The following is a 25,571-nucleotide window of genomic DNA, read 5'->3' as shown; positions in this document are numbered from 1 at the left end:
GTACTGCTTAGGAACCCAATAACCCAGCATGCGGTGGCATTGCTAAAAGCCTACCTAAATATTCCAGTTTTCCAGGCGATACTGCTTTGAGCCAACTCAAACAAGACCCATTCTCAGCTGGCTTTGCTTTCCTATATACTCCTAAATTCACAGTGGGAAACTGAATCAACTCAGCAGGGGCTCATTTACCTTCTGAGTCCTTCTTGTAGAAGACGCCATGAGGATGGACCGTGTGTGGCCGGTTGGCAAAGTTTTTTAGGTGCACGGTAATGGTGTCACCCACTTCTGCTCGTATGATGGGCCCAAGAAATCCCAGCCAGGCAGGTTTGGGGATCTCTCTTGTATACGTGGAGTCTGAGTATTGCTTATACACAGATTTTTTGTAAGTGCTTCCCACCCTGTCCTTGCCAGACTGGAGGAACGTAGAGGCTTCTCTGTTAAATTCAAAACAGGACAACAGATTGTGAATAATGTGCCATCTACTACAGCTGCATACCCTGGGGAGTAGTGATAACAGGGACACCTAATGTAGCTCTCTCAGCTGATTCCTAGAGTCTCTGCTGTGCCAGCGGTCTATCCCTACTCCTAGTCCAGCATCGTGCTTCCTCTTCCAGGACCCTATGGCAATGCTGGGACTGCAATCCGACTGGACAATAACACTGGCCTCACTACTCTTGTCTGGTTTTGAGTGTTGTAAAATATGAGAGGAACTGACACAATGTAATAGATCAGCACATCAGACCATCTAGTTTGAGACTTGGTCTCTGGCTACGGTCAGTGCTGAATGCTTCAGGGGAAGACCTGACACAGTCCCCCTAAATGTATTTAACTGTGGATGCTATACAATGGTGGGACAGGGGGAAATTTCTTTCTTATCTTATGATCATTTTATGCACTGAAGAATGAAAGTTGAGAGCCCAAGTGATTGCTATCCTACCTATTGTTCTAGTCCTTTAAATCTAGTGCAGACTGGAGCTATGCTCTGTGAGTTGCAAGGGGGAAAAAAATCTCCTGAGCGCTCTCACAAAGACTGACACAAGAAAAGAGGGTGAGGTTCTAGTCAAAAGCCGATGTGAAATATTACTGGAAAGAGTAGTCAGCTGAGGCTGATGTGTCCCCAGCACATATCTAACCTTCAGAGTTTAAACCTCTTACAAGTGTCCAACGGGCAATACAACAGTGGATTGCTTTTTTTTTTTCTTTCTTTCCTTTCCTACTAGATGAGAGGTGAATCTTGGCTCAAGTATTAGTGTGTCAGGTCATGGACAGTGAAGATATTTTTTCCTAGGCATCATCATTGCTGCAGCAATAAAAATAGTCCTGGCACATTGGCAAATAGAAAAACTGTTCTGTATTGGCTCAGTGCTGTACCTCTAAAGTCAACCTCGAGCTTTGTCACTCACAGTAATAGAGCAGGGTGGAGCTGTAGGTATGCGGTTCAGAGCTGCACCACATCCACAGAGTCACTCCTGCAGCCAGCTCTTCTATGTAGCAGGGCCAGAGCAGATGTTTTAAAAGGGGATGAGAGAACCTGGCAGTGACTTACATTTTATGAAATCTTATAAAAATTATATAATGTAGTGTAATAGGTGGTAGCTCTTATTTAGCACTTTTCATCTCAAAGTGCTTTATGAAGGAGGTCAGTATCATTATCCTTGTTTTAGAGGCCCAGGGAGGGAAAGGGACATGCCCAAGGTCACCCAGCAAACCACCCCCCCCACACACACACACATACATTCTCTCTCTCAAAAGGTTGAAGCTGTTCCCATTTCAAAATGAAAAGCCCTGACATTTTGCCAGCCTGATGCACGTGTGATCTAAATAGTTATAGAAAAAAATCTGTTTATTGCAAATTTAGTTTCATTTTCAAACCTAGGCCATATTTTCAACTAAAAAACTTTTCCTTCAAAAAATGTTAACTAGTTTTATTATTTATTTCCCTGTGGACATGAGTTCCACAGACTAATTCTATGTTTAATCTCAGTGACTGTCTCTTTGTTCTTGTATTATTATGAGAGAAGGTGACTAGAAACACAAGATTTACCCTCTCTAAAATATTCATTATTTTATATGTATTTTCTATTATGTCCCCTCTTATTTGTCTTCTTTATAAACTAAATAGTCCCAACCTATTAAATATCTCCATATATGAAAATCTTTCCAGGCCTCTGATCATTTTTGTTGCCTTTCTCTGAACCATTTCTATTTCTGCTATATGCTTTTTGAAATAAGTGATCCAATTGTACAAAGAATTCATGGTGACAGTGTAGCACCAGGAAATGGATTTTATTTACCATGAAAAATTTCAACAGGAAATACACAATTTTCATTTTCAGAGAATGCTTTTTCAGAATTTTTCTTAAGTTGTGATTTAAAAGACTTGGTTTGGTTTGGTTTGGTTTATTTTTTTGCTTTCGAAAACCAGAAACCAAATATGGGTTTTTTTTATTACTGAAAACCAATTTTTTCTCAGTTTTCAGGCTGTAGGGTTTTCAACAAAATGTTGAACATTTTTGATGAAAACATAAGCTTTCTTGCAAAAATTTCCACTTAGTCAAAAAGGTATTTTTTGTCATAATACATTTTTGACCACCTCTAACTGCCTGTGTACATAATGGTATAAAATTCTCAGGCTTCAAGGCACATAAACAGATCACCTGCTAGGGTCAGGAAGAAATACAGCATCGTGCAATAAGGTGCATTCTAAAGGGTTTGCACTTTCCTCAGTAGTATCTGGAATTGGTCAATGTATATTGGACTAGATTGATCACTGGCCTATCCCAACGTAATAATTTCTATGTTCCTACGATAAAAACAGGTTAACCATTAAGCCAATAAAGATCAGATATGTGACAACATCAGCTGCTTGCTAAATAAAACTTCTTGCATAAACCTCCAGAGCCATTTGCTTTTTTTAGACTCAAATACTTATAGGTGTTAAACATACGGGTCATCTTTAATGCTTCGGCCTGTGATTATGTTCTTCCCTGTTGGAGCATAATTCCATTCCACCTCACAGATACCCAGGTAATAGACTCTGGTGGCACCTTCAGCAAAGATGGGCAGCAGCAGCAAATGAAGGAAAAACAGAGACTGAGGCAGCAGTTGCCAACAAGATTCCATCCCAGCTTGAGGTGAAGGCTCTTCAGGAGCAGGCAACTGCTTTTTTGGAAAAGAAACAAAAAAAAAGAGTCTGGAGTAATGGGACAACAAGCAGGCTTTGACGCTCATAACTTAGTCCTAGGCAGTTTGGTTTGAAGATCCAGGATGTTCTGAGAACATGGGGAGGAATCAACATGTAAAAACTTCTGGGGTCACCATTTAATTATATCAGAATGAATGGGAAAATTACAAGGATTCTCAGCTCCCATGCTTCAAGCATAAGATAGTCACCGGCTCCAGGATGAGAAACAAAATCCTCCATCTCTGCCCCCACACCCTGGTCTATTAACATACAACAAAGTGTACCAAAGGAGTTATACCTTCCTCAACAGCATCTGACACTGACCACTGAAGGAGACAGGGCAATGGACTATGGACAATTGGTTTGTCCTACTGGGGTAATTCCTATAATGTGGAGAGAGGCTTGGCATGCCTTGACTATCTCTCAGGCTGACCTAGCCAACTTTCTCAAGTGTTTCATTGGATCGTATTCTTCTAAACTGCTTGTTCTGTAGTTTTGGGTCATGTTGCTGTACACTGTAAAACATCTACTGTGCTCCACTGTGGGTGTTTGTACTGCTATGGTGGGTTAAGTGGTCCTTGTAAATCAGTTTCAAATATGCTTTGGTGTCCTTCTGAATAAAAAGCACTATCGGATATCATTGCCTTTACTAGCCCTCCAACTATCTCTTGTGCTAACATAGAGAGCTAATGGATAGAATCCTGAACCAATTCATCTGTCCCCAGAAATTAATGGTAACTGGCAGAAGTGATTGTTAATCAATCCCAGATAGTCATTCAATTTACAATGCTGAGCTTTTCACTGCTGGGTACTCAACCTGGAAAACCCCTCTTTGTGGTATACCCAAATGTGTGAACTGTTCCCACACATTCCTCTGCTCCAGCTGAGTGCAATCTCTGAACTTGTGAGAAATTTCTACTCTACAATCCAAAAATATGTAAGTCTTATAGTGTTTTTCATGAGTAGCTTTCAAAGCGCCTTGCAAAGGAGATAAGTATCATACCCATTTTACAGATGGGGAAACAAAGGCAAAGAGAAATGCAATATCTTGCCCAAGGCCTCCCAGCATGCTACCAGCAGAGCTAAGACTAGAACAAAGGTCTCGTGCTACTGCTCCATCCATTAAGCCACACTTAAGGTAGTTATTAGCTACTTGGAAATGAAAGGACTGTGTTTACATACACTCATGCTGTTCTTTAAAATAGATTTCAAACCAATTTGTTAACTAAACTGTACACGTGCTATTCAACACACACACAAATGTCATGTTTAATAGAGAGAGGCAGCGGTGACCAGCCAAGAGGAGGAATAGATGGTGTAAGAAGCTGGATTAGCCTGAAACCTCTTACCCTATTAACACTGATTGCCGAGAAAGGGTAATCTGTTGACTCATCTAAGAAGTGGCTCATTAGCCACCTGGATATAAATGAGGTGGCAGTGGCTATCTAGGGGAGAGGATTTCTGGGATGTGATTCAGTAGCCCTAAAGGGATACCTAAGAGCAGTCGAATGTGGAGAGAAGTTTTGGTCTAATCTTTATATTTTGTTCACAAAATGAGATTTCAGGAAGAGGGTGAGTTTTGACTTTATATCAAGTATAGAACATGGTTTTAAAGTAGATTTGGAAAGGAGTCACTTACAGGTGGGTCACTTGTTCTAGAAACCCAATATGACAGCATTAGTTGGTTTACTGAATACATTTTACTTGCATGGATGTCCACCTAAAACTAAACTTCCAGTGAATTGTCCAGCCCTAATGCAAAAACCTGAAATGGAATCTTTGAGATTGCCTCTCTTTTGGGGATCTTTCTTTCAAAGACCAGGTCAGGAGCAAAGTAGGGGTTTGATTCAGGACACTACACTGTCCTGTGCTCCATTTCTATGAAATGGTGAAGCAGCTTATCTCAACTCAGATTCATAGGGCCTGATTCTGCTATCACTCACACCTATTTTTACCATGGTGCAACTCCATTGGCTTGTAAGGAGTTATTCCTGACTTTACACTGGTGTAAAAAAATCAGAATTGGGTCCATGAACTGAAGGAGAGAAAACAGACATTTCAACTCCCTTATTCTAATCACCTCTGAAATAGATAGATCTGTTTAGACACTAAAACATACATTAAACATCTTAAAGCTGAACATTATTCTCTGATGCTATAAGAAATGCATATAAAGGAAGAAAACTACTATTCTTTACTTCTCTCCTTGTGGCATGCGAAACTCCATATTATCAAGTTAAACCAGTCGCTGTCGTAACTGTCACACTTCCGCTACTAAGAAACCTCTACCCAAGAAAAAGAAGAAAGTATTAAATTAACTTATCTGCTGTTTTACTTACTCTGTTGAGCTGGGTTAGAAACAGGCAATGTTGAATGGGTTAGTCATTGCTGAGACTCTCTTCTTTAAACGCCTAGAGCATTGTAGAAATAACGAACCTGGAAAAATCAATATATGCAGAGGAGGCAAAGTCCAGGTTATAAAGAAGGGAGATGCCTAGCCGTTAATTGATAGGTCTGAGCTGTGGGTTGTCTCAGGAATGTACTAGACACTGAATAGTCACGACGTGAGCAGCCTGGCTGGCTATATTCAGGTCACAAATACTATAGAAATGCCCCACATAGGCATCACCCATAATTAGGGCCCTCCCAAATTCACAGTCCATTTTAGTAAATTTCATAGTCATAGGATTTTAAAAATTTGAAATTTCATGGTGGTGTAACTTTGGGGATCCTGATCCAAAAGGGGGCCATGGGGGTCCCAAGGCTATTGTAGGGGGGTTGTGGTATTGCCACTCTTATTTCTGCACCACTGTTAGCAGCAGCACTGCCATCAGAGCTGGGTGGTCAGAGAGCGGTGGCTGCTGGCTGAGCACCCAACTCGGCAGCGAGCGCTGCTGCCAGCAGCAGCATGGACGTGAGGATGGCATGGTATGGTACTGCCACCCTTACTTCTGTGCTGCTGGAGATAGGTCTGACCTAGCCCTGGGAGCAACTCATGCAGGACTTCCTCTTCCCCTGCCCCTCTGCAGCCCAGCTGGGACTAGCAGCTGGAGCCTGGTGCATGGTAGGAGCCCCAGAGCTCGGGGAGGGCGGGTGTTAAAGAGGCCTTGAACTGGCTGTGTATATGAGGTGGGGATGGTGTGACCACTAGGTGGTTGCCCACATTGCCCACCCATAAGGCTGGTTCTGCCTCCCCACCCCACAAATGATGCCTTCAGAGCTGGGTTCCAGGACAGTAGCCACTGCTCTCTGGCTGCCCAGCTCTAAAGGCAACTCAGAAGTAAGGGTGGCAATAGTACAACCGACTTACAATAGCCAGATTTCACAGGGGAGACCATATATCACAGTCTGTGACACTTTTTTCATGGCTGGGAATTTGGTAGGGCCCTACCCATAATTTAATGTTTGTTTTGCTTTCAGCTTTTAAAAGCTACCGCAACCTCTCCATGTGGCACTATAGCTGAGGATTAATTATGAAACAGGAAACCAGGTATGTATTTTTTTATGGCAGGGAGGAAACAAATTGTATTAATATAGCTAATTACATGCTAGGAGAAAGGCAATGAAGATAACAGATACCACACAGTAGACACTCCCTGTTCTTTTTTTCTTTTTCTTTCTCTTTCTCATGCTTTCATTCAGAGGCCAACTGGGTACTGGGGCCTCTTCCACTTTGCCCCTCATTCATCTTTCCTGCTTCGCCCTAAGGTTTCCTGGCATGGTGACTCTCCATTTGAGGACTGGACAGCACTGCTTGTGGAAGAGCCTGTTAATCTGTTTTTGTGCCTTGGCCAGAGGTGGAGAGATCACTTCAGAGTGATAGGGGGTTGAGCATGCTGCTCTCTCCACAAGGCTCTAAGCCTAGGAACATCTGAAGAAGTGGGTTTTTTACCCATGAAAACTCATGCCCAAATAAATCTGTTAGTCTTTAAGGTGCCACTGGACTCCTTGTAGCCTATGAACAGGAATTCATATTTGATCTCCATTGGGGCAGGGGGGTATATATCCCATGGAGTCAGCCTATAACTGCTTTTAATACAAGGATTTTATATAAAATATACAAATGTATGTACTTGTTAAATGCCTCAGTGGGTCCCAGTGTGCTAAATTAATTTGCTGCAAACAACAGAAACAATTATATTAATAATGCACATAAACCTGGGCAGCTGGGACTAAGTAACCTGGTACTTCAGCTACAAAAACACAGGCTTCTACCGCTTGAGCTGTCAGAACTCCCTTAGCTAATGCTAGTAATAGGTCCCAGAACCGTGTTTTTAAATTAATTCCCTAGCACAGCCTTGGCTGCAGAACATGAGGGAAATAGTATAGCTTAATAGAGAAACTACAGATGTAGAGAATTCAAACGCTGATAAGGCTAGAAGTTTTTGTAAGACTTGTCTACCATTGCAACTGTGGATTAGCTGACTCCTGTCCTAATTGTGTCTACAAAAACAGACCTATTAGAAAAGAGCTGGTAGGGTTGTTTCACTGGTAAAGCTCAACAAGTTCTCTTGCTTCATCTCTGCATTGCAGCTAGACTCGGCCCACAAAGAATATACCCATGAGATGTACAGTATTGCTAACTGTAAGTGCTGAAAAGTCGTAAGTCTGTCCTCCAAGAATAAGACATGGAAAAAATGGAGAATTAAAAAAAAAAAGTTTTTTCTGTGCCTTGTGGGTACACTCTGGTTCTCCACAATGAAGACTAGGAACTTTGGCCTTGATCCACAAAGATATAAGGGCACCTAAATCCCAGCACGGCAACCCTCAAAACTCCTGCTGAACCCTGTAAGGCGTCGAGTGAGTTTAGGCATTAAGTTTTCGAAGTTCCCTAGGCAGCTATGTTTGTCTCTGGGCATCAGGGCCGGCTTTAGGCCAATTCCACCAATTCCCCCGAATCAGGCCCCGCGCCTAGTGGCAGGGCCGCCGGTGGGGCAAGTGGCCGAGAATCCCTTCCCTGGCTAGTGGCTCCTTTTAAAGTTTTACTCACCCGACGGCGCTCCGGGTTTTTCGGCAGCACTTCGGCGGTGGGTCCTTCACTCGTTCCAGGTCTTCATCAGCACTTCCTTCAGTGCCATCGAAGACCCGGAGCGAATGAAGGACCCGCCTCCGAACACTAGGAGCGCCACCTGGTGAGTACAAGCCCCACAAGTTTTTTTTATGTATGTCTTTTTTTTTCAGTCATCCCTGCTGCGACCCCACTGAAACTCTTCGAATCGGGACCCACACTTGCTAAAGCCGGCCCTCATTACGGTTCCTATGAGTAGGGCGCACCGCACTAGGGTTAGGGTTCCTATGGGTAGGGCACTTGGAGCGAGGATCAGGGTTCCTATGGATAGGACATTTGGAGCTAGGGTTCGGTTTCCTATGGGTAGGGCTTCCCACCTTAGGGTTAGGGTTCCTATGGGTAGGGTGCACCGCCCTAGGGTTAGGGTTCCTAAGGGTAGGGCACTTGGAGCTAGGGTAGGGTTCCTATGGGTAGGGCTTCCCACCTTAGGGTTAGGGTTCCTATGGGTAGGGTGCACCGCCCTAGGGTTAGGGTTCCTAAGGGTAGGGCACTTGGAGCTAGGGTAGGGTTCCTATGGGTAGGATGCCCCGCCCTAGGGTTAGGGTTCCTAAGGGAATTGCACTTGTAGCTAGGGTTAGGGTTTCTATGGGTAGGGCTTCCTGCCCTAGGGTTAGGGTTAAGCGTAGGGCACTTGGAGCTAGGGTTAGGGTTCCTAAGGGTAGGGCACTTGCAGCTAGGGTTACGGTTCCTATGGGTAGGGCATCCAGCCCTAGGATTAGTCTTCCTAAGGGTACGGCACTTGGAGCTAGGGTTAGGGTTCCTATGGGTAGGGCTCCCCGCCCTAGGGATACGGTTCCTAAGGGTAGGGCACTTGGATCTAGGGTTAGGTTTGCTATTGGTAGGGCTTCCCGCCCTAGGGTTAGGGTTCCTAAGGGTAGGGCACTTGGAGGTAGAGTCAGGTTTCCTGTGGGTAGGGCACTTGGAGCTAGGGTTAGGGTCAGGGCCGGCTTTAGGCCAATTCCACCAATTCCCCCGAATCGGGCTCCATGCCTAAGAGGGCCCCGCGCCCAGTGGCAAGGCCACCGGGGGAGCAAGTGGCCGAGAATCCCTTCCCTGGCTAGAGGCTCCTTTTTAATTTTTGCTCACCTGGCGGCGCTCCGGGTCTTTGGCAGCACTTTGGCAGCGGGTCCTTCCCTCGCTCCAGGTCTTCGGCAGCACTTCAGCGGCAGGTCCTTCAGTGCCATCGAAGACCCGGAGCAAGTGAAGGACCCGCCTCTGAACACTAGGAGCACCACCCGGTAAGTACAAGCCCCATGTGGTTTTTTATGTGTGTATGTGTTTGGTTTTTTTTCAGTCATCCCTGCTTGGACCTCGTTGAAACTGTTCGAATCGGGCCCCGCACTTGCTAAAGCCGGCTCTGGTGGGCATGCATGCTGCAGTGCTGCCTCGCTGAAGCCAACAAGCAAGTCACAAACCTGGGAAGATAGACATTTGGCTGCATAAGCTGCAGGTGGGACATGATGTGGTAGCTAGGCTCAGATGTAGAGTTGCCAACCCTCCAAGATTGACCTGGAGTCTCCAGGAATTAAAGAGTAATCTTTAATTCCTGAAGATTGTCGTGATGAAATCTCCAGGAATACAGCCAACCAAAACTGGCAACCAGAGAGGCTATCTAGTAGATCAAGTCCCATTCAAAATCTAGCTGGAGGAAAAAGTTGTGCCCACCTTATAATGTTTAGTCCACTGGTTAGAGTACTTACCTGGGAAGTGGGAGATCCAGGATCATATCCCCCACAGCAGCAGGTGGGGGGATTTGATCAGGGGTCTGTCCCTCACCTCTCAGGGGAGGTCCTCTAGCCACTAGGCTAAAGCCTATAAGGAGTGCAGCACCACTGCCACTACCTCCTCCCGCTGTTTTGCATGGAGTGAGGCAGCTGCCCCTGAAAAAGTACCTAATGCACCTAAGCTGCGTGACTCCAGCTGCTGGAGTCTTGTGTGTGAAAGGCTAAGCGGAGATAGGCTTAGCACGCACCCCGCTCGTTGGCATTGCCCTTTGATGTGGTTAGGCGGCTTGCCAGGCAGTTTAGATATGCCGGCTTTGTGGATCACATTCCTAGGGCCTCTCTCCCCATTTGCTGTAAAGGGAGCCTAGGTGCCTAACTAGGGTGACCAGACAGCAAGTGTGAAAAATTGGGACTGGGCGGGGGGGTGCGGGGATAAGTTTCTATATAAGAAAAAGCCTCAAAGATCAGGCCTGACCCTACAAAGCAGGAGATCTGGTCACCCTACCCCTAACTCAGGCTCTGTGTGTCGCTCTGGCGGTGGCTGCCGTGCTGCCTGGCGTGGCTGTGTGGCTCCCACCCCGGTGACATGAAAGCTGGGTCTCCCCACAGGACAGGGCTGCAGCAGCCGACGCTCTAAGAAAAAACATCCAGTAAAAGCCTGAGCCTTGGCAATGCTGCACCAGCCCCGCCCCCACCCCCGTGCTGGGCCATGTGCCGTCACAGGTGTGCACGCGCCTGGCTGGTACCCCCTACGTGTGTGTCAGCGGCGCGAGGCTCCGAAGCCGAGCGCCCCCTCCCACCAACTTATCAGTGTCGCCGCCTAAACCTGCCCCCCCCGCTCTCCTCACGAGCGGCCCCTCCCTGTCCCGGGCCCAGGTTTAAACGCAGCGTCTTACGCTCTTTGGCACTTTGCGGGCATTCCACTGACGTCATCGAGGACCCGGAGGCCCCGCCCCGCCACAACAACCGCCACGCTCGGGGTGGGGGCACCTAGAAGGGGGAGGGGCCAGACCCGGCATGGCCCAGCCAATGAGGAGGCTCGCGAAGGGAGGTCCCGCCTCTCACGTAGCGCCGTTGGCTTCCGTGCTGCCCTTTGCGTGTGGCGGTCCCTTGCGTGTTGCGTCGTCTCCGATCTGTGCGCGAGGATGAGGGAAGCGGCGGTGGCGGCCGGCGGTCCCGGCGCCGCCCCCGTGCCTGGCTTCCTGGCGAAGCTCTGGGCCCTGGTAGCGGACCCGGGCACCGATGATGTGATCGCCTGGGGCCGGGTAAGCCCCCCCCCCGGCTAGGGGCAAGGCGCATGCGCGGCAGCACGATTAGTTTAAGCCTCCTGGGGCGTGGCGAGAGAGAGCACCTGGGCTGGGCATGCCGGGGCGGGGCGGGCTGTGCGGGGAGGCGGGCCCAGGAGGAGATTGTGCCCGGGTAAGTACCACGTGGTGCATTAGTGGTGTAGCAGCACCTAGGGGCGGCGTTTGCAGGGCTTAGAGCTGGTGCACGAGTAGCCCTTGTGTTTGCACGTGTACCGTACAGGTTATGCTCACTCACTCAGAAGGGGTGTGTGTGTGTGTGTGTAAAGCAGGGTGGTCAGTGGTCAGACTGTGGGCCGAATCTGGGCCACCAGACGTTTTTTACTGAACCCTGAAATTTTATTCTTTACTCTGGACTCTGTACCTTGACAAAAAAAGAATTAACTACCCCTGGTATAAAGTGTGTCTGGGTATATGTTGCATGCACACACAGTTGTAGATATGCCAGGAGCACAGCTGTATTTGTGTTGATTTTCTGCAGCCATTTTCCCACCTCTTTAGCTAGATACATCATATACCAGTGGTTCTCAAACAGGGGTACACAGAGGTCTTCCAGGGGGTACATCAACTCATCTAGACAAGTGTTTCTCAGCTCAGGGGTTGTGAACCCCAGAGGGATCATGGGACAGATTTAGGTGGGTTGCAAGTGCAGGACCAGTGTTAGGGGTGCCAAGCAGGGGAATTGCTTGGGACACCATGCCACAAGGGAGCCCTCAAAGCTAAGTTACATGTTTCCATCTCGGGTGGTGGGGCTTGGGTTTCAGACCCCTGAAAGGGATGCAGTAGTCTGGAAAGGTTGAGAACCACTGTCATATACTGTGTGAGTGCCTTTGTGTTGCTAGTATTAGCACAGTGCAACTAAATGCGTTGATCAGTCAGATGCAGAATTACAAACAATTTAATGAAAAGCAACTCACACCTTGTAATTAGTGCCTTAGAACATCAAAATCAAAAGGATCTAATTTAACTTTCTCGCTACTTACTTCTGGCATCTAATCTTGAACAGCAAATATGCACTAATGGGTTTCACTTGTATGCAACAGTATGATGCTGCAATGTGTGAGCTCCAGACGCAGCAGGAAAATTTTTAAAAAACTATGCTAAAACTTAATTAGTTTTGGTTTTATACAACTTCTTTTAAGTGAAATCAAATTTTGTGCCTCATGGGGAGACTGTGGGCCGAGAGGTAGGACTGGCTTATGATTCTGCCAGGCTCTGGATATTGTATACAGATGTAGACCCATGAAACTGAGGTTAACACATATGGTACTTATTTAAAAATAACATGGGATTCAAATCCCTGCTGTGCTAGCACTTTGTTGTGTTTGGCCCTTGGGAGGATAAGAAGCATGTGTGAGGAGGAGCTGTATCATTCTATAAACACAAACAGCAAGAGGATGGTGAAAGACCAGCCCAGCTCCAGCAAGTCTAAACTTGGAAATAGAATGAACCTAAAAGTAATTCAGCTACCATAAAATGGCTGTTTTTATTGCTGGGTTACACACTCTGTACTTTCAGTATCTCTTTGAGATTATATATGTATTTATATGTGATGACAATTGTGAGGAAAGCAATGGAGCACAGAGGAACCTCCTCAGAAGAAGGAAGTCAGAAGGCTTGGCTTTGGGGCAGGTGGAAGGGCCCTCTAGTGGCTGAATTCTAACAGGACAAGCGATGCTTATATTTTGTCAGAGGACGTGAGACTTGCTTTTAGAAAGACTGTGCCATACTTACCACAGCTTATTCAGGAGGCATGCTTTCAAACGGTTTAGGCTCAACATTTAATTGAAAAGGGTTATAACACCCATTGCCTATAGAAATGCTGCTGTGGATATCTTTTGACTATAAACTTGTCCCTGTATTAGTAGGAGCTCAGAGGGACCCTATAAACTTAAAAATCTATCTGAATTTATTTTACTCACTCCTTAAAGAAGTAGTTACCAGCCTAGAAGGCATTTGCATGTAAACAGTTTGGAAATGTATTTGTTCTTTAATTTCTACCCTTAATTTGCTTCTAGGGTGGCCAGAGCTTTTGCATTCTGAATGAGCAGAGGTTTGCTAAAGAGCTACTTCCCAAATACTTCAAACACAACAATATTTGCAGCTTCATACGTCAGCTCAATATGTGTAAGTAATGGCTGTTCTCGTGTGTCAATGCTGCTAAGTTTGCTACCCCATGATATGGAATTTCTTTAAACAAAGGAATGGAGTTGGCTGGGGATTGAGTACTCTGACCTTTTTACCCCTGAAGACGTGGAGTCTATCTAGAATCCCGTGCGGGACTAGTGTAGAGGCCTGCAGGAGGACCAGGATCCCGTGGGTCTCGCAAGACCGACTCCCATAATAGTGGGAATGGGATGAAAAATAGTCCCATACAACGCTCTAGTCTAGTCTAGTCTTGAGCTTGGCTCACAACAGAAGAGGTGTATGGTGGTGGAGTTCATCCCAGTCTCGGCTTGTCTGCCTCTCAAAACTGCTGCTCACTTGGATTCTATAGTTGGTCTCTGCTCAAGAGGATCCAGAGCTAAAATAGAGAATGTTGTTTGGGATGATGTGTATTGGCAGAGCTGTGCATGGGATGCTTGCATTCTATATCTGGCTCCAGCTAGTGCTATTAATACCTCATTTTCATGAGTGCTAAACTTATAAATATTTAAAAGGAAGCAAGGCCATATGTACACACGTGCATTCATCTTTTGGAGGACAAAATGTTCTAATCTGTGCTGCATAGTTATGTTGAAACAGGATTAGTCACGTTGATCAGATGGATTAAGTTCTTCGTTCATAACTTTTTTTTACATCCTCCTTGAAAATATGATGCATTGTTGTTTTTATAACACCATAAATGTATGCCCTATACAGTTTGTCAGCCAAGGCTGAATGAGGTTCTGCTCCCAAGACTCAATACAATGCTATGCTGCAGAACAAACAGGTTGTTGGCTGCAGGGCTTTGGATCGGAGTCCGGAGCTGGAGCAGAGACCAGTAGGTTTTTGCCCGGAGCTGGAGTGGAGTAATTCAAAAATGTGATTGCTCCAAATCCCTGGTTGTCTGGTAGTTGGAATACTTCATGGGACAACTGGAGATGGAAACTATATAGAAAAACTACCTTAGTGAAACTTCCGATGTTTATCTAAAATTTTCAGTCCGAATATGTTGTGTATGTGTGACCCCAGGGAAAAAAGAGTAGAGGAAGTCTCAGAATTATCAGAAGAGCGGAATGAAATTTTTTTTTTACGACAAATGCAAATTTGAGTCAACAGAAACCACGCGTTCATGTTGAATTCACTATTCTGTTTTGATTGGAAAGAACAAAATCCAAAAATCAAAATGTTTTTTGTTTCAATTACTTCAGAATATTTTGATTTCTCTCAGTCCAAAAGAACTTTTCATTTAGAATTTTGCTTCAATTTCACTAAATGTTTACCCCCACAAACCCCCCACCAATCCAGTTCAGCCAATGAGCCAAAAAATCAGTTACTCACATAGCTCTGCTTACCTGTGACCCTTCCCTGGGGTATAATTCTTTAGGAACTATGTCAGTGAACTGGAGGAGTCAGTTACTGAATGTTCCTGATTACTGCAAAGAAAAGCACTCTTTTATTTTGGAGATCCTCCCTTGTCACTAACCAGAGGAAGGTATCTCATTATTTCAGATCCCTTTTTGAAGGGAAAGGAGGATTAAAAAGTAGGTTCCACATATAGACTTGCAGAAGAAACAGATTTGCAGTGGCTTGACAGAGTGATACTGGGCCTTAGTCATTTCACAGCGTTCCCTTGTGGTTATGTTGTGAAGTGACTAAGGAACTTTGTCCTTGGCTGAGTAGATTTGTACGGACTTGTCCACATCTCTGATTGCACTGGTCTATAATTTTTGAGAAGTCGTCTGCTTCAGAGATAAAATGTGCTATTTATTATGTATTTTGATGTGCTGAATTCAAATATGACAATTACAATAACTGGCTACTGTTTTTAAGTTATTTAAGTTTTTACATTTTATGTCTATGTATATTGTGTAGATAGTAGAGTTTTAATCATAAATTGTAAACCTAGGTCTTTTCATGTGTTTATGGTTGCTTTACATGATATTTCACTTGTCCTGTTTATGTAACACTTTAAAAATCAGCAAAAGGGTTATAAAAATAAAATTTATTATGAAACAAAAGGCAAACTATTATGTACGTAGTTTAGTCCTATTCAGTGTCTACTCGGCGCTTCTTGGCTTGTCTCTTGTATTCATTAAATGGAGTATCTCTTGTCACTGTCCAGCAATAGTCTGCAAGCATTGATGGGCTTCATTTGCCCTGATATCGTTTCTCCATTGTTGCAATGTCCCGGTGAAATCGCTCGCCGTGCTCGTTGCTCACTGCTCCGCAGTTCGGTGGAAAAAAATCTAGATGAGAGTGCAAAAAATGTATCTTCAGTGACATGTTGCAACCAAGGCTTTTGTATGCCTTGAGGAGGTTTTCCACCAACAACCTGTAGTTGTCTGCCTTGTTGTTTCCGAGAAAATTTATTGCCACTAACTAGAAGGCTTTCCATGCCGTCTTTTCCTTGCCACGCAGTGCATGGTCAAATGCATCATCTCGAAGAAGTTCACGAATCTGAGGACCAACAAAGACACCTTCCTTTATCTTAGCTTCACTTAACCTTGGAAATTTTCCAGGATGTACTTGAAAGCTGCTTGTGTTTAGTCAATGGCCTTGACAAAGTTCTTCATCAGACCCAGCTTGATGTGTAAGGGTGGTAACAAAATCTTCCTTGATTCAACAAGTGGTGGATGCTGAACACTTTTCCTCCCAGGCTCCAATGACTGTCGGAGTGGCCAATCTTTCTTGATGTAGTGAGAATCTCTTGCACGACTATCCCATTCGCAGAGAAAACAGCAGTACTTTGTGTATCCAGTCTGCAGACCAAGCAAGAGAGCAACAACCTTCAAATCGCCACAAAGCTGCCACTGATGTTGGTCATAGTTTATGCACCTCAAAAGTTGTTTCATGTTGTCATAGGTTTCCTTCATATGGACTGCATGACCAACTGGAATTGATGGCAAAACATTGCCATTATGCAGTAAAACAGCTTTAAGACTCGTCTTTGATGAATCAATGAACAGTCTCCACTCATCTGGATCGTGAACGATGTTGAGGGCTGCCATCACACCATCGATGTTGTTGCAGGCTACAAGATCACTTTCCATGAAGAAGAATGGGACAAGATCCTTTTGACGGTCACGGAACATGGAAACCCTAACATCACCTGCCAGGAGATTCCACTGCTGTAGTCTGGAGCCCAACAGCTCTGCCTTACTCTTGGGTAGTTCCAAATCCCTGACAAGGTCATTCAGTTGACCTTGTGTTATGAGGTGTGGTTCAGAGGAGGAGGATGGGAGAAAATGTGGGTCCTGTGAAATTGATGGTTCAGGACCAGAAGTTTCATCCTCTTTCTCTTCCTCATCTGACTCAAGTGAGAATGATTCTGGTGCATCAGGAACTGGCAGTCCTTCTCTGTGGGGTACTGGGCGTATAGCTGATGGAATGTTTGGATAATGCACAGTCCACTTTTTCTTCTTTGACACACCTTTCCCAACTAGAGGCACCATGCAGAAGTAACAATTGCTGGTATGATCTGTTGGCTCTCTCCAAATCATTGGCACTGCAAAAGGCATAGATTTCCTTTTCCTGTTCAACCACTGGTGAAGACTTGTTGCACAAGTGTTGCAGCATATGTGTGGGGCCCACCTCTTGTCCTGATCTCCAATTTTGCAGCCAAAATAAAGGTGATAGGCTTTCTTAACCATAGTGGTTATATTGCGCTTTTGTGATGCAAAAGTCACTTCACCACAAACATAGCAGAAGTAATCTGCACTGTTCACACAAGTACGAGGCATCTCTGCTCACTTTGGCTAAACAGAAATGTGTCCCTTTGCAAAATCAAACACTGACAAATAAGAGAGCATGACACTGTATGATTTCTAGAGCTGATCTAGGGCAATTTGTTCAGCAGAGTGATGTAAGCTTCGTTATGATTGCATCATCCATGACTTCTAGGAATAACATGATGCAATTCATATAATGTATGACGCAATACCAGCTTCAGGTTGCATCATTCATTGTTTTGCCTAAAAAGCAAGTACTGTCCAAACCCAGTCATAGATTTATTCATAGATCCAGTCAAAGATGTATTTTAGTCGTTTCTGGTTTAAATTGAGATCCCTTCCCTTTATAACTCACTTATCCTCCGCTATTCCCAAGTCAAGAGTCGTATATACTGACCCAATAGCATAACTTGAAAACTAGAGCCAGTCAACAATTTTAAGCATCATTTTCGTTCTCAGTGACCCAGAATTAGTAAAGTTTGACTACATTTATTTCAGAAGCAATTTGGCTGTAGAGCAGTGTTGTTAGATTCTATATTATGTAGGAGATGAAGGGATCTGTTAATCTCTTGGAATTTAGGGTGAAGTGGATGACCTCTGAGCATCAAAGGATTAAATGAACAGTTACTAGTTATCTTGTGACAAGACTGGACTTAAACATGTAAAAGCTCCCCTGTCTCCCTCCCCACAAAAAAGATATACCTATCTCCTAGAACTGGAAGGGACCCCAAAGGGTCATCGAGTCCAGCCCTCTGCCTTCACTAGCAGGACCAAGTACTGGTTTTTGCCCCATATCCCTAAGTGGCCCCCTTAAGGATTGAACTCTCAACCCTGGGTTTAGCAGGCCAATGCTCAAACCACTGAGCTATTCCATGCAGATGTATGGGGCTTGATATTCCTGCTGGGCCCAGCCAGGCTTTGAGTGCAGTTTTCAGACTTGTTGCCCAGAGAGCTGTGTCCTGGTAACCAGAAGATGTTATTTACATTGGAAACTTTGGTTGGGAATAGTAAGAACCCATATTACCCCTCAAGAGTGTACTCTGCATCCTCATCATAGTATTTATGGCACTAATGGAAATAGAACACAGTCACCATGCTATTTTTAGAGCAGACATGCTATTTAATGCTGCTTTCCTGCTGAGTGATGTGGGGAGAGCAGCACGTGTGTTTGTGGATACATAAACTGAGCCGTAGTCTCCCCTCCCGCTCTGTGGGTTGCTCTCCTCTCTCTTCCCTACATTATTTTACTAATTGAAGGTAGTACATGGAGATGCAGTTTCTGATGCATTCAGTTGCCGTGTGAGGGTAGGAGCGAAAGATGAACAATAGGTAAAATTATGGCTCCATTGAAGTTATATGGGAGTTTTACCATTACTTCAGGTGGGCCAGGTATTTACCTAAGAGATCCTAACAGGGCATGTCTCTCTCTAACTTCCATGATTCCTTGGAAATCACTGTTCAACTTTTTCCTCCCCACATGCCTGCATTCCAAACAACATCCCCTTTCATTCCCTGGGAATGGAATCTGTTAGTCCATGTCAGTTACACTCAGTAGTACTGTAGGTGCGTTCTCTGGCTGTGACGTTCAGCATTGGTCAAGTGGCTGAGGGCTGGGGAACGGTTATTTGGTCTCACTTTCAGGTCCTGCTTTTGCTAACTTTATTCTTATGTGCTACAGATACTATCATCTTACTTGGATTTGGTTTTCATTGTTTAACTGCATGTTTTGAACTTCCTTTTGGCTGCTGGGAGAAATGAGTGCTCTAATCTTTCCTCAACAGATGGGTTCAGGAAAGTGATTGCCTTGGAGAATGGTATGATTACAGCAGAGAAGAGTGCAGCCATTGAATTCCAGCACCCTTTCTTTAAACAAGGGAAAGCAAACCTACTGGAAAACATCAAACGAAAGGTATAGTGCACTGAGTGTATTCATTCTTTTATCAAAGGCAGTTTATGTGGAATAAGTTGTTGGGTCTTAGTCCACTTCCTAGCTAACAAATTCTGCATGACCAAAAAAGCACTATCTAACCTGTGCAGAGATTGTTTTTGTTTTTTCTGCTGCCCTGTTCAGCACATACGCTGAGGACTGGGTGTTGCCATATAGACTGAATTCCACACACAGTCATCCTGGTGTAATGTAGAGGATGCATGCCCCATTTATGTTATACCTCTCCTGAGGAAAAACACATGACCTCAGTCTCCAGGGCCATCAATCTAGAGCACTTTTCCACATACTAAACTCACACACTGAGTCTGTCTAGTAACTGCGGCTTTGTAAAAACAGTATTTGATCATTAGATACCAAAACCTCCTTACCAAGCAGTGCACACCAGAACGTTATTGTGCTGAGTGTAGTGTGGACATTCGGCAGTATGCAAACGTGCATTGAGCTTTGTGGAAGATCCTTTTGGCTGTTGTGTTGCCTAAGTTGTTAAAGACGAGGTTGTAGATGTAGGGACTAGTTAGGAAGCTACAATTTTATTTTGCTCGATACCTTATTTTGTGATTTCGAGTTCATGCAGCTCAAGTGGACCAAATTTATCTGCTGTTCTGATGCTGCCATCTCCTCCCTTTCTCCCCACACACGTACGCATGCCCACTCTCCCTCCCTGTTTCCTACAATTGTTAGATTGGTTTGGCTCAAACCTATTTTCTGGTTCTACCACGCGAGTGTGTTGAAATAGCTGGCTCATGTCGTTTCCTAAGACCATTACGTTAGGTGGAGTCCTCTAGCCTGGAGACAAAAGATGTTAATTAATGCCAAAAAAATTCACATTGAGCCATGGAATAGTCTGGCAAGCAAGTCTTCATTGTGCTGCAAACATGAGTGGTTCTTACAGCAGATAAAATGGCCATCAGCCTTTCCTGTTTTATGAGCTGGAAGGGAGTCATAATTGCTTTCAGGCTTCCAGCGGCAAAGCAGGCTGGAGTGAAGAGTATCTCCTAACCAAGGCTTTTGAGGAGTCTTTGCACCCTCTTCTATAGGGTGTCTGTGGTCAGTCCTATGGCTCTGTCACTTAAATACAGACTAAAGGGGGTAAATCCCATTTCATCCAGATGGATGCTTAACAGTTTTTAGTGACAGAGTGACTGATAGTTGAATTTACCTTCTAGCTGTCTGTGCTCTCTGGGAACTGGTGCAGTGCTGATAATGAAGCAGGCAGCAATGCATTTTGATCAGGATACCAAGTAGGCAGCTTAATCTCTAATGTATTATTGATTATTAGCATCTGCAGCCACATTAGCATAGAATCAGAGATGGAACAGAATTAAGTCTCTAGTCCACACCTGGTAATTCTGGATTATCTAAATACAACTATCTAGATCCCAGTAAACTTCTACCTTGTTTCCTTGTTTCAATATGGGCTGGTTTCAGAGTCTATAATGTCACTGTTGTGCAGTAAGCAGGGCTGCTTCTAGCTCCTGGTTACAGCAGGTTTGTACTCTTAGCAGTATTGGCATATCTTCATGTCAGTAATACAGAGAGCCCTTGAGGGGAGAAGATGAATCTGTGCTAAACTTTCAGCATGATGCATGGTGTTAAATACCCACCTTACCATGATAGCCACACTCGTTTTGACTTCCTGTTTTTGTACACTTTTCAGGCTAAAAAGAATCTAAAGATTGTGAAGCGTTTTTCTTTAGGGAACGAGCATGAATGATCAGTAGTAGATTGTGTCTGCCGTGATGTGACTTCTCATGCATCAAAGTATAAGTTTATTTTTTCAATCTTATCTAATCTATTGAGGCAATCCAGACACTGTTCTTCTGCAGAATCAATAATCAAATTGTGCTGTTCCTTATAAAAATGAAATGCACAAAGTATAGACCTTACTAAAGCACCTGCAACCCAATCCATTTTAGGTCTCTGCAGTGAGAGCGGAGGATCTCCGCGTCTGTTCGGAAGATTTGCACAAAGTGCTTTCTGAAGTCCAGGAAATGAGGGAGCAACAGAACAACATGGATGTCAGACTGGCTAGTATGAGGAGGTAGATGGTGTCTATATTTCAGATGAGTTTATATTTTGGACATTGATTGTATTTAATTAATGGAACCAAACTTTAGTTTCATATTAATCAAAAGCATATAGCTTCATTATTGTCCCTTACTTTCCTTTGAATAATCCATTTTCCAGTCTCCGGGTTTCGTTTACCTACATGGCTCAGCAACTCCAGTATGCAAAGCCTGGGTAATACTCATGTGATTTCAGTTTGATGACCAGCATCAGAATCCATGGCAGAATTTGTGTTGTAGTCGATGCATGCATCAGGAAGTGATTTAGCCTTCCTAAATACAAAACAGGGTCAGTTGTGGTTATGTGAGAGAAGGTCAGCTGTATGTTGAATTTGCATGTCCTAGTCTCTCTGTTCCTGCAGATCCATTCCTCTGGACACTGGGTTATCCCGTTCTGACCTCTGACAAGCAAGCAGCACCAACCAAAGCTCAGTAAGTATTTTCATCCCCTGCTAGACATTCTTTTGTATTTGTTTGAAGTAGCCATTCAGGTTGTTCTGAGATGGTCCTTGCTACACTGAGCCTCTCTTTCTCTGAGCATCACATGTTGATGACCAGTTAAAAAAAACTATGGGCTTAGGTACCCCAGGAGGCTTTGGATGGACACCTCAGACCAAAATGAGTGGCTGAGCAGCAGAGGATGTGAAAATCCCCAGTACCAATTGGTTGGTCCAGCCTGATGGAGGATGGAGCGAGTTTAACCCAGAGTCTGGATTGGTGGGTCTGAGTCACTGATTCCCAGTTACCTAGGGAAGGAATGTTTTCTTCAGTCCCTCAGGCTAGTATAAATCTTTGAAAACTGAACTAGAGCACAGGAAGTAAACTCTCTGTTCATCCCTACCTCCTGCTTTATTCTGTGTTGCAGGGAAAATAAAGCCCTGTGGAAAGAAGTGGCTGTTCTAAGGCAGAAGCACAGTCAACAACAGAAGCTGCTGTCTAAGGTACCATTGCAGCCTCTTCAGTGCTACTGTCCTTATTTCTTCCTGTCAGTGACGTTCCATGGCATTTTTTCATTATGTAGAATGACAGATGATGCTGTTATACCTGCAGTGTTGTTGTTGTAGCTCTGTTGGTCCCAGGATATTTGAGAAACAAGGTGGGTGAGGTAATATCTTTTATGGGACCCCACCTTCTGTTGGTGAGAGAGACAAGCTTTCAAGTGTACACAGAGCTCTTCTTCAGGCCTGTGTATGCTGAAAACTTGTCTCTCTCACCAACAGAAGGTGGTCCAACAAAAGATACTAACTCAAACCTCCCCCTCTTCCCCCCCAGTATAACTCTGCAAGAGAGAAAGCAATAACAGTTACTATACGTCCAGCAGGAAGTGGGGCAGAGAATTTCAAGAGTGTTGTTATGGGCAAGTTTCAGGGGAAATGATTGAGCATGTGGGAAAATTAGGAAGCTGAATGAAGGTGGATTGTTTAGGTCTTAAACCGGGGATTTGAAGTATATGTGGTGCATAGAGGTGTACTGGGCCTGTTCCATACAGGGCCTGGGAGAAGATCTTGCTGTTCACAGAAGAAATGGGAAAGAACAGAGGCTTTTTCTACATCAGAAAGGGTTTGCTGGTATAGTTCTACCAGCGCACCCTCGGCTTATGCCAGCAGAAGGACAGCATCTACCTTAAGGCTTTTGCTGACATAACTATGTCGATTAGAGATGTGTGTGTGGTTTTGTTTTTGTTCTTTCCCATGCTCCTAACTGGCATAGCTATGACAGCAAAGCTTTTAAATGTAGATCAGGCCAGAGTGTGGGATTTGGGAACTGCGGGGACCTTGTGGAGAATAGAAAATCATGAAATTGTGAACAAGTAGAGTTAAATCTATGGGGGATCTCGAAGACAAGGGGAGAGAGACTTCTGAATTCTGACAGTGAAGATTTTTGAAACTGAAAATTTAGTAATTGTCCTGCTGGAGGAACTTCATGTTCTATCTGGTCTGTATCCTGCCTGTGATGATGATTAATGCTGCGTGTGTCAGAGAGATTTTTAACTGTTCATAATTCACCTACCTGGGAGGATCTAATTTTGGGGGCCCTCTTATTTTGTTTTTTTTCCCCCTTAATTGAAAGACAGTCATGCCATGGTAGTATTTATATCTAACACATCAACTTTTACTCTGCTGATAATTTTGTAGCAAAGTCTATACATTGATACCGAGTTATTTCTTCCATATGATCACATTTTCTTTTGTTTCCTCAGATCCTTCAATTTATACTAAGTTTGATGAAAGGAAACTACATTGTGGGAGTCAAGAGAAAAAGGTAACTAATTTGACTATTTGGTGGCCAAAGAGCTCTTGTTAAGGTCCATAACACGCTTCCTTTTATTATTTTTCCCTCCTTTCCTAGCTCATTCTTTTTTTTAACAGTCACCAAACTTCCTATATGGAGACTTTTGAAAGATTTTACTTTTTTGGACCATAATACCACTGCTCTCTCACAGAAAGACGTGTGGCGCACGTCTGTCTATATGCATATGAGAAAGAAACAGAGCTGGGACTTGTGGCTTCCTAACTGTGCTGCCAGCGCAGGCTTCTTCTGAATTTTGCGTGTGCCTTTTTTGGTTACTGTTAAAACTGTAGCTCTGCTAATTGAAATGTGGCTTTGTGATGGTGTGGGGCTACTAAGAACTTGTCCTAAAAGTTGCTGTCCAAGTTTTGCTGTCCAGACTCTTTTCAGAGCAAATGTCCTTCTCGTTATTTATTTATTATAATTTGTGTTGCATTAATGCCCCGTTGACCCAACCAGCGTTAGAGCTCTGTTTGTGCTGGGCAAAGCATGTGAAAAAATTATCCCTGCCCCCAAGACTTTTCCCTCTTATTCAATAAAACAAGTGTGTGTGACAAAAATAGGAAGTATGAGGCTAACAGTAATGAGTATGCATTTTACACCAACTGTTCGATGGCTTTGAATTGCTTAAATAGTAGTCCCTTCCTAGGTGCCCTAAGCAACGGCTGTTGCTATTCTACATAAGCAAGTGTGTGAAATCGAGCATTACTATGACCTGTACTCCTACTTTTAACTCTGCATTACAGCTGTATTTTTTTTTTCCTCAGATCTCTACCAGATGCCTCTGGTGCCTCACCTTCCAAATTCAGCCGGCAGTATATTCACCTTCCTGTGGAGCATGGCAATGCGGTAAATTTTGAGGGGCCATAGACTAATGGATGTGTTTGGCATTGTATGTTCTGAGCAATCTTACAAACATAACGTCCTCAATTTTGGGTGAAACATTTTCTGATATAGAAAATGTTAAACTACTGCTATGTCCCCAAAACAATGGAAATACACGAGCTTGATGTAAAAAAAAGTCTAAAAGTGGAACCCCAATTGCAACAAGAATTAGAGACTGTGACCTTAATATGCCAGATGATTGATTTCTTTGTATTGTTTCCTGTGGCACGCAGGTGGCTATTTCTGAACATGATCCAAACAGTGAAAATGAAACAGGCATCATTATTCAAGATATCACCAACACTGTGGATGATGCCACTGATGGGCTGCTCGCTCTAGTGCATACAAGCGGAAGTGATGGGTATGAATGAGATGTGAAAGTACTTGCACTTTAGACATATTTAATACTTGTCATGATAACATAAGTGGCACTACTTGAATCTAAACATTTAACAGCCTATACAAATCTTTAAATATATTCAGTGCATTACAGATCGTTGTGATTTTGTTGTTGTTGTTTAGCTTTTTTTAAAAGCTGTTAGAAAATATGCAGGTCATTTGGGCACTAAGTCAGCAAAGCACTTAAGTGGGTTTTTCCCTTTTAAGCATGTAAATGGTCCGATTTGAATCAAAGTAAACACCTTGAGTTGAATTCTCTGGGACTATTTACCTGCTTAAAATTAAGCACATGCTCAAGTGCTTACATGCTGAGGCCCTGGTGCCAGGCAAGTTTTGCAATAATATTCAAAGCAAGCCTTAGAGTTGTTACCCAAGTCTGGGCAGTTACCTTGATTCTGTTCTACAGAACATAACCGTTAAATAAGTGGGGTGGGGGAAAACCTCCAGCCTGCAACCTCAGACTCTTGTAGAATGTCTGGGAGGAACAATATAGAACAGCCTAGATGGGGCCAAGATGATCTGAAGATGGGACTCAGTTACTGTATTGGCTGAAGACTCCAATGTAGTTGCTTAACAAATGTTTGTAAATTTGGCAAATCTCAGTCTTTAGAAATGATGCCAAAAGTAAAAAGGACAGTGTTTCTTGTCTGTTTCAGTTAGCCCAGGGAAAAGAGATCTTTGTTCCCAAAGAAAATCACCTGTCCCTGCATACTGAATGAGGAACCATGTAAAGCATGGAGTCTTCGAAACAGATGGTTTCTCTTTCTCTCAATCTGCATATCTTAACTGCGTGGTCTAGGACTTGCCACCAGTACCAATACCAAATGCAGC

General features: G+C 44.0%; 2 protein-coding genes across 8 annotated transcripts in view; one reads left to right on the top strand and one right to left on the bottom strand.

The window, feature by feature from the left end:
- HEPH (hephaestin) overlaps positions 1-10,996 on the bottom strand; it is a 34,625-nt gene extending 23,629 nt beyond the window's left edge. The window contains exons 1-4 of one of the 2 annotated variants that reach the window (XM_045029933.1): positions 10,873-10,996; positions 5,524-5,620; positions 2,948-3,162; positions 190-434 (exon numbers count right to left, since the gene is read on the bottom strand). In XM_045029933.1, coding sequence (XP_044885868.1) covers positions 190-434; positions 2,948-3,123 — 421 coding nt within the window. In that variant the 5' untranslated portion in view covers positions 3,124-3,162; positions 5,524-5,620; positions 10,873-10,996. The remainder of the gene's footprint in view (positions 1-189; positions 435-2,947; positions 3,163-5,523; positions 5,621-10,872) is intronic. The other variant, XM_045029934.1, reaches the window with a different exon arrangement.
- Positions 4,640-25,571, top strand: part of LOC123377265 (heat shock factor protein 3-like) — a 36,422-nt gene continuing 15,490 nt past the window's right edge. Inside the window, exons 1-10 of one of the 6 annotated variants that reach the window (XM_045029939.1) lie at positions 4,640-4,756; positions 6,605-6,674; positions 13,299-13,407; positions 18,935-19,062; positions 21,018-21,142; positions 21,513-21,599; positions 22,033-22,108; positions 23,368-23,429; positions 24,224-24,305; positions 24,575-24,702. In XM_045029939.1, the coding sequence (XP_044885874.1) occupies positions 13,404-13,407; positions 18,935-19,062; positions 21,018-21,142; positions 21,513-21,599; positions 22,033-22,108; positions 23,368-23,429; positions 24,224-24,305; positions 24,575-24,702 (692 nt within the window). In that variant the 5' untranslated portion in view covers positions 4,640-4,756; positions 6,605-6,674; positions 13,299-13,403. Of the gene's footprint in view, positions 4,826-6,604; positions 6,675-11,004; positions 11,242-11,323; positions 11,396-13,298; positions 13,408-18,934; positions 19,063-21,017; positions 21,143-21,512; positions 21,600-22,032; positions 22,109-23,367; positions 23,430-24,223; positions 24,306-24,574; positions 24,703-25,571 lie in introns of those variants that run through there. The other 5 variants (XM_045029940.1, XM_045029935.1, XM_045029937.1 and 2 more) reach the window with 5 other exon arrangements.

Source organism: Mauremys mutica, chromosome 9 (genome assembly GCF_020497125.1).
Source record: "Mauremys mutica isolate MM-2020 ecotype Southern chromosome 9, ASM2049712v1, whole genome shotgun sequence".
Lineage (NCBI taxonomy): Eukaryota > Metazoa > Chordata > Testudines > Geoemydidae > Mauremys > Mauremys mutica.
This window is presented reverse-complemented; position numbering and strand designations above follow the sequence as displayed.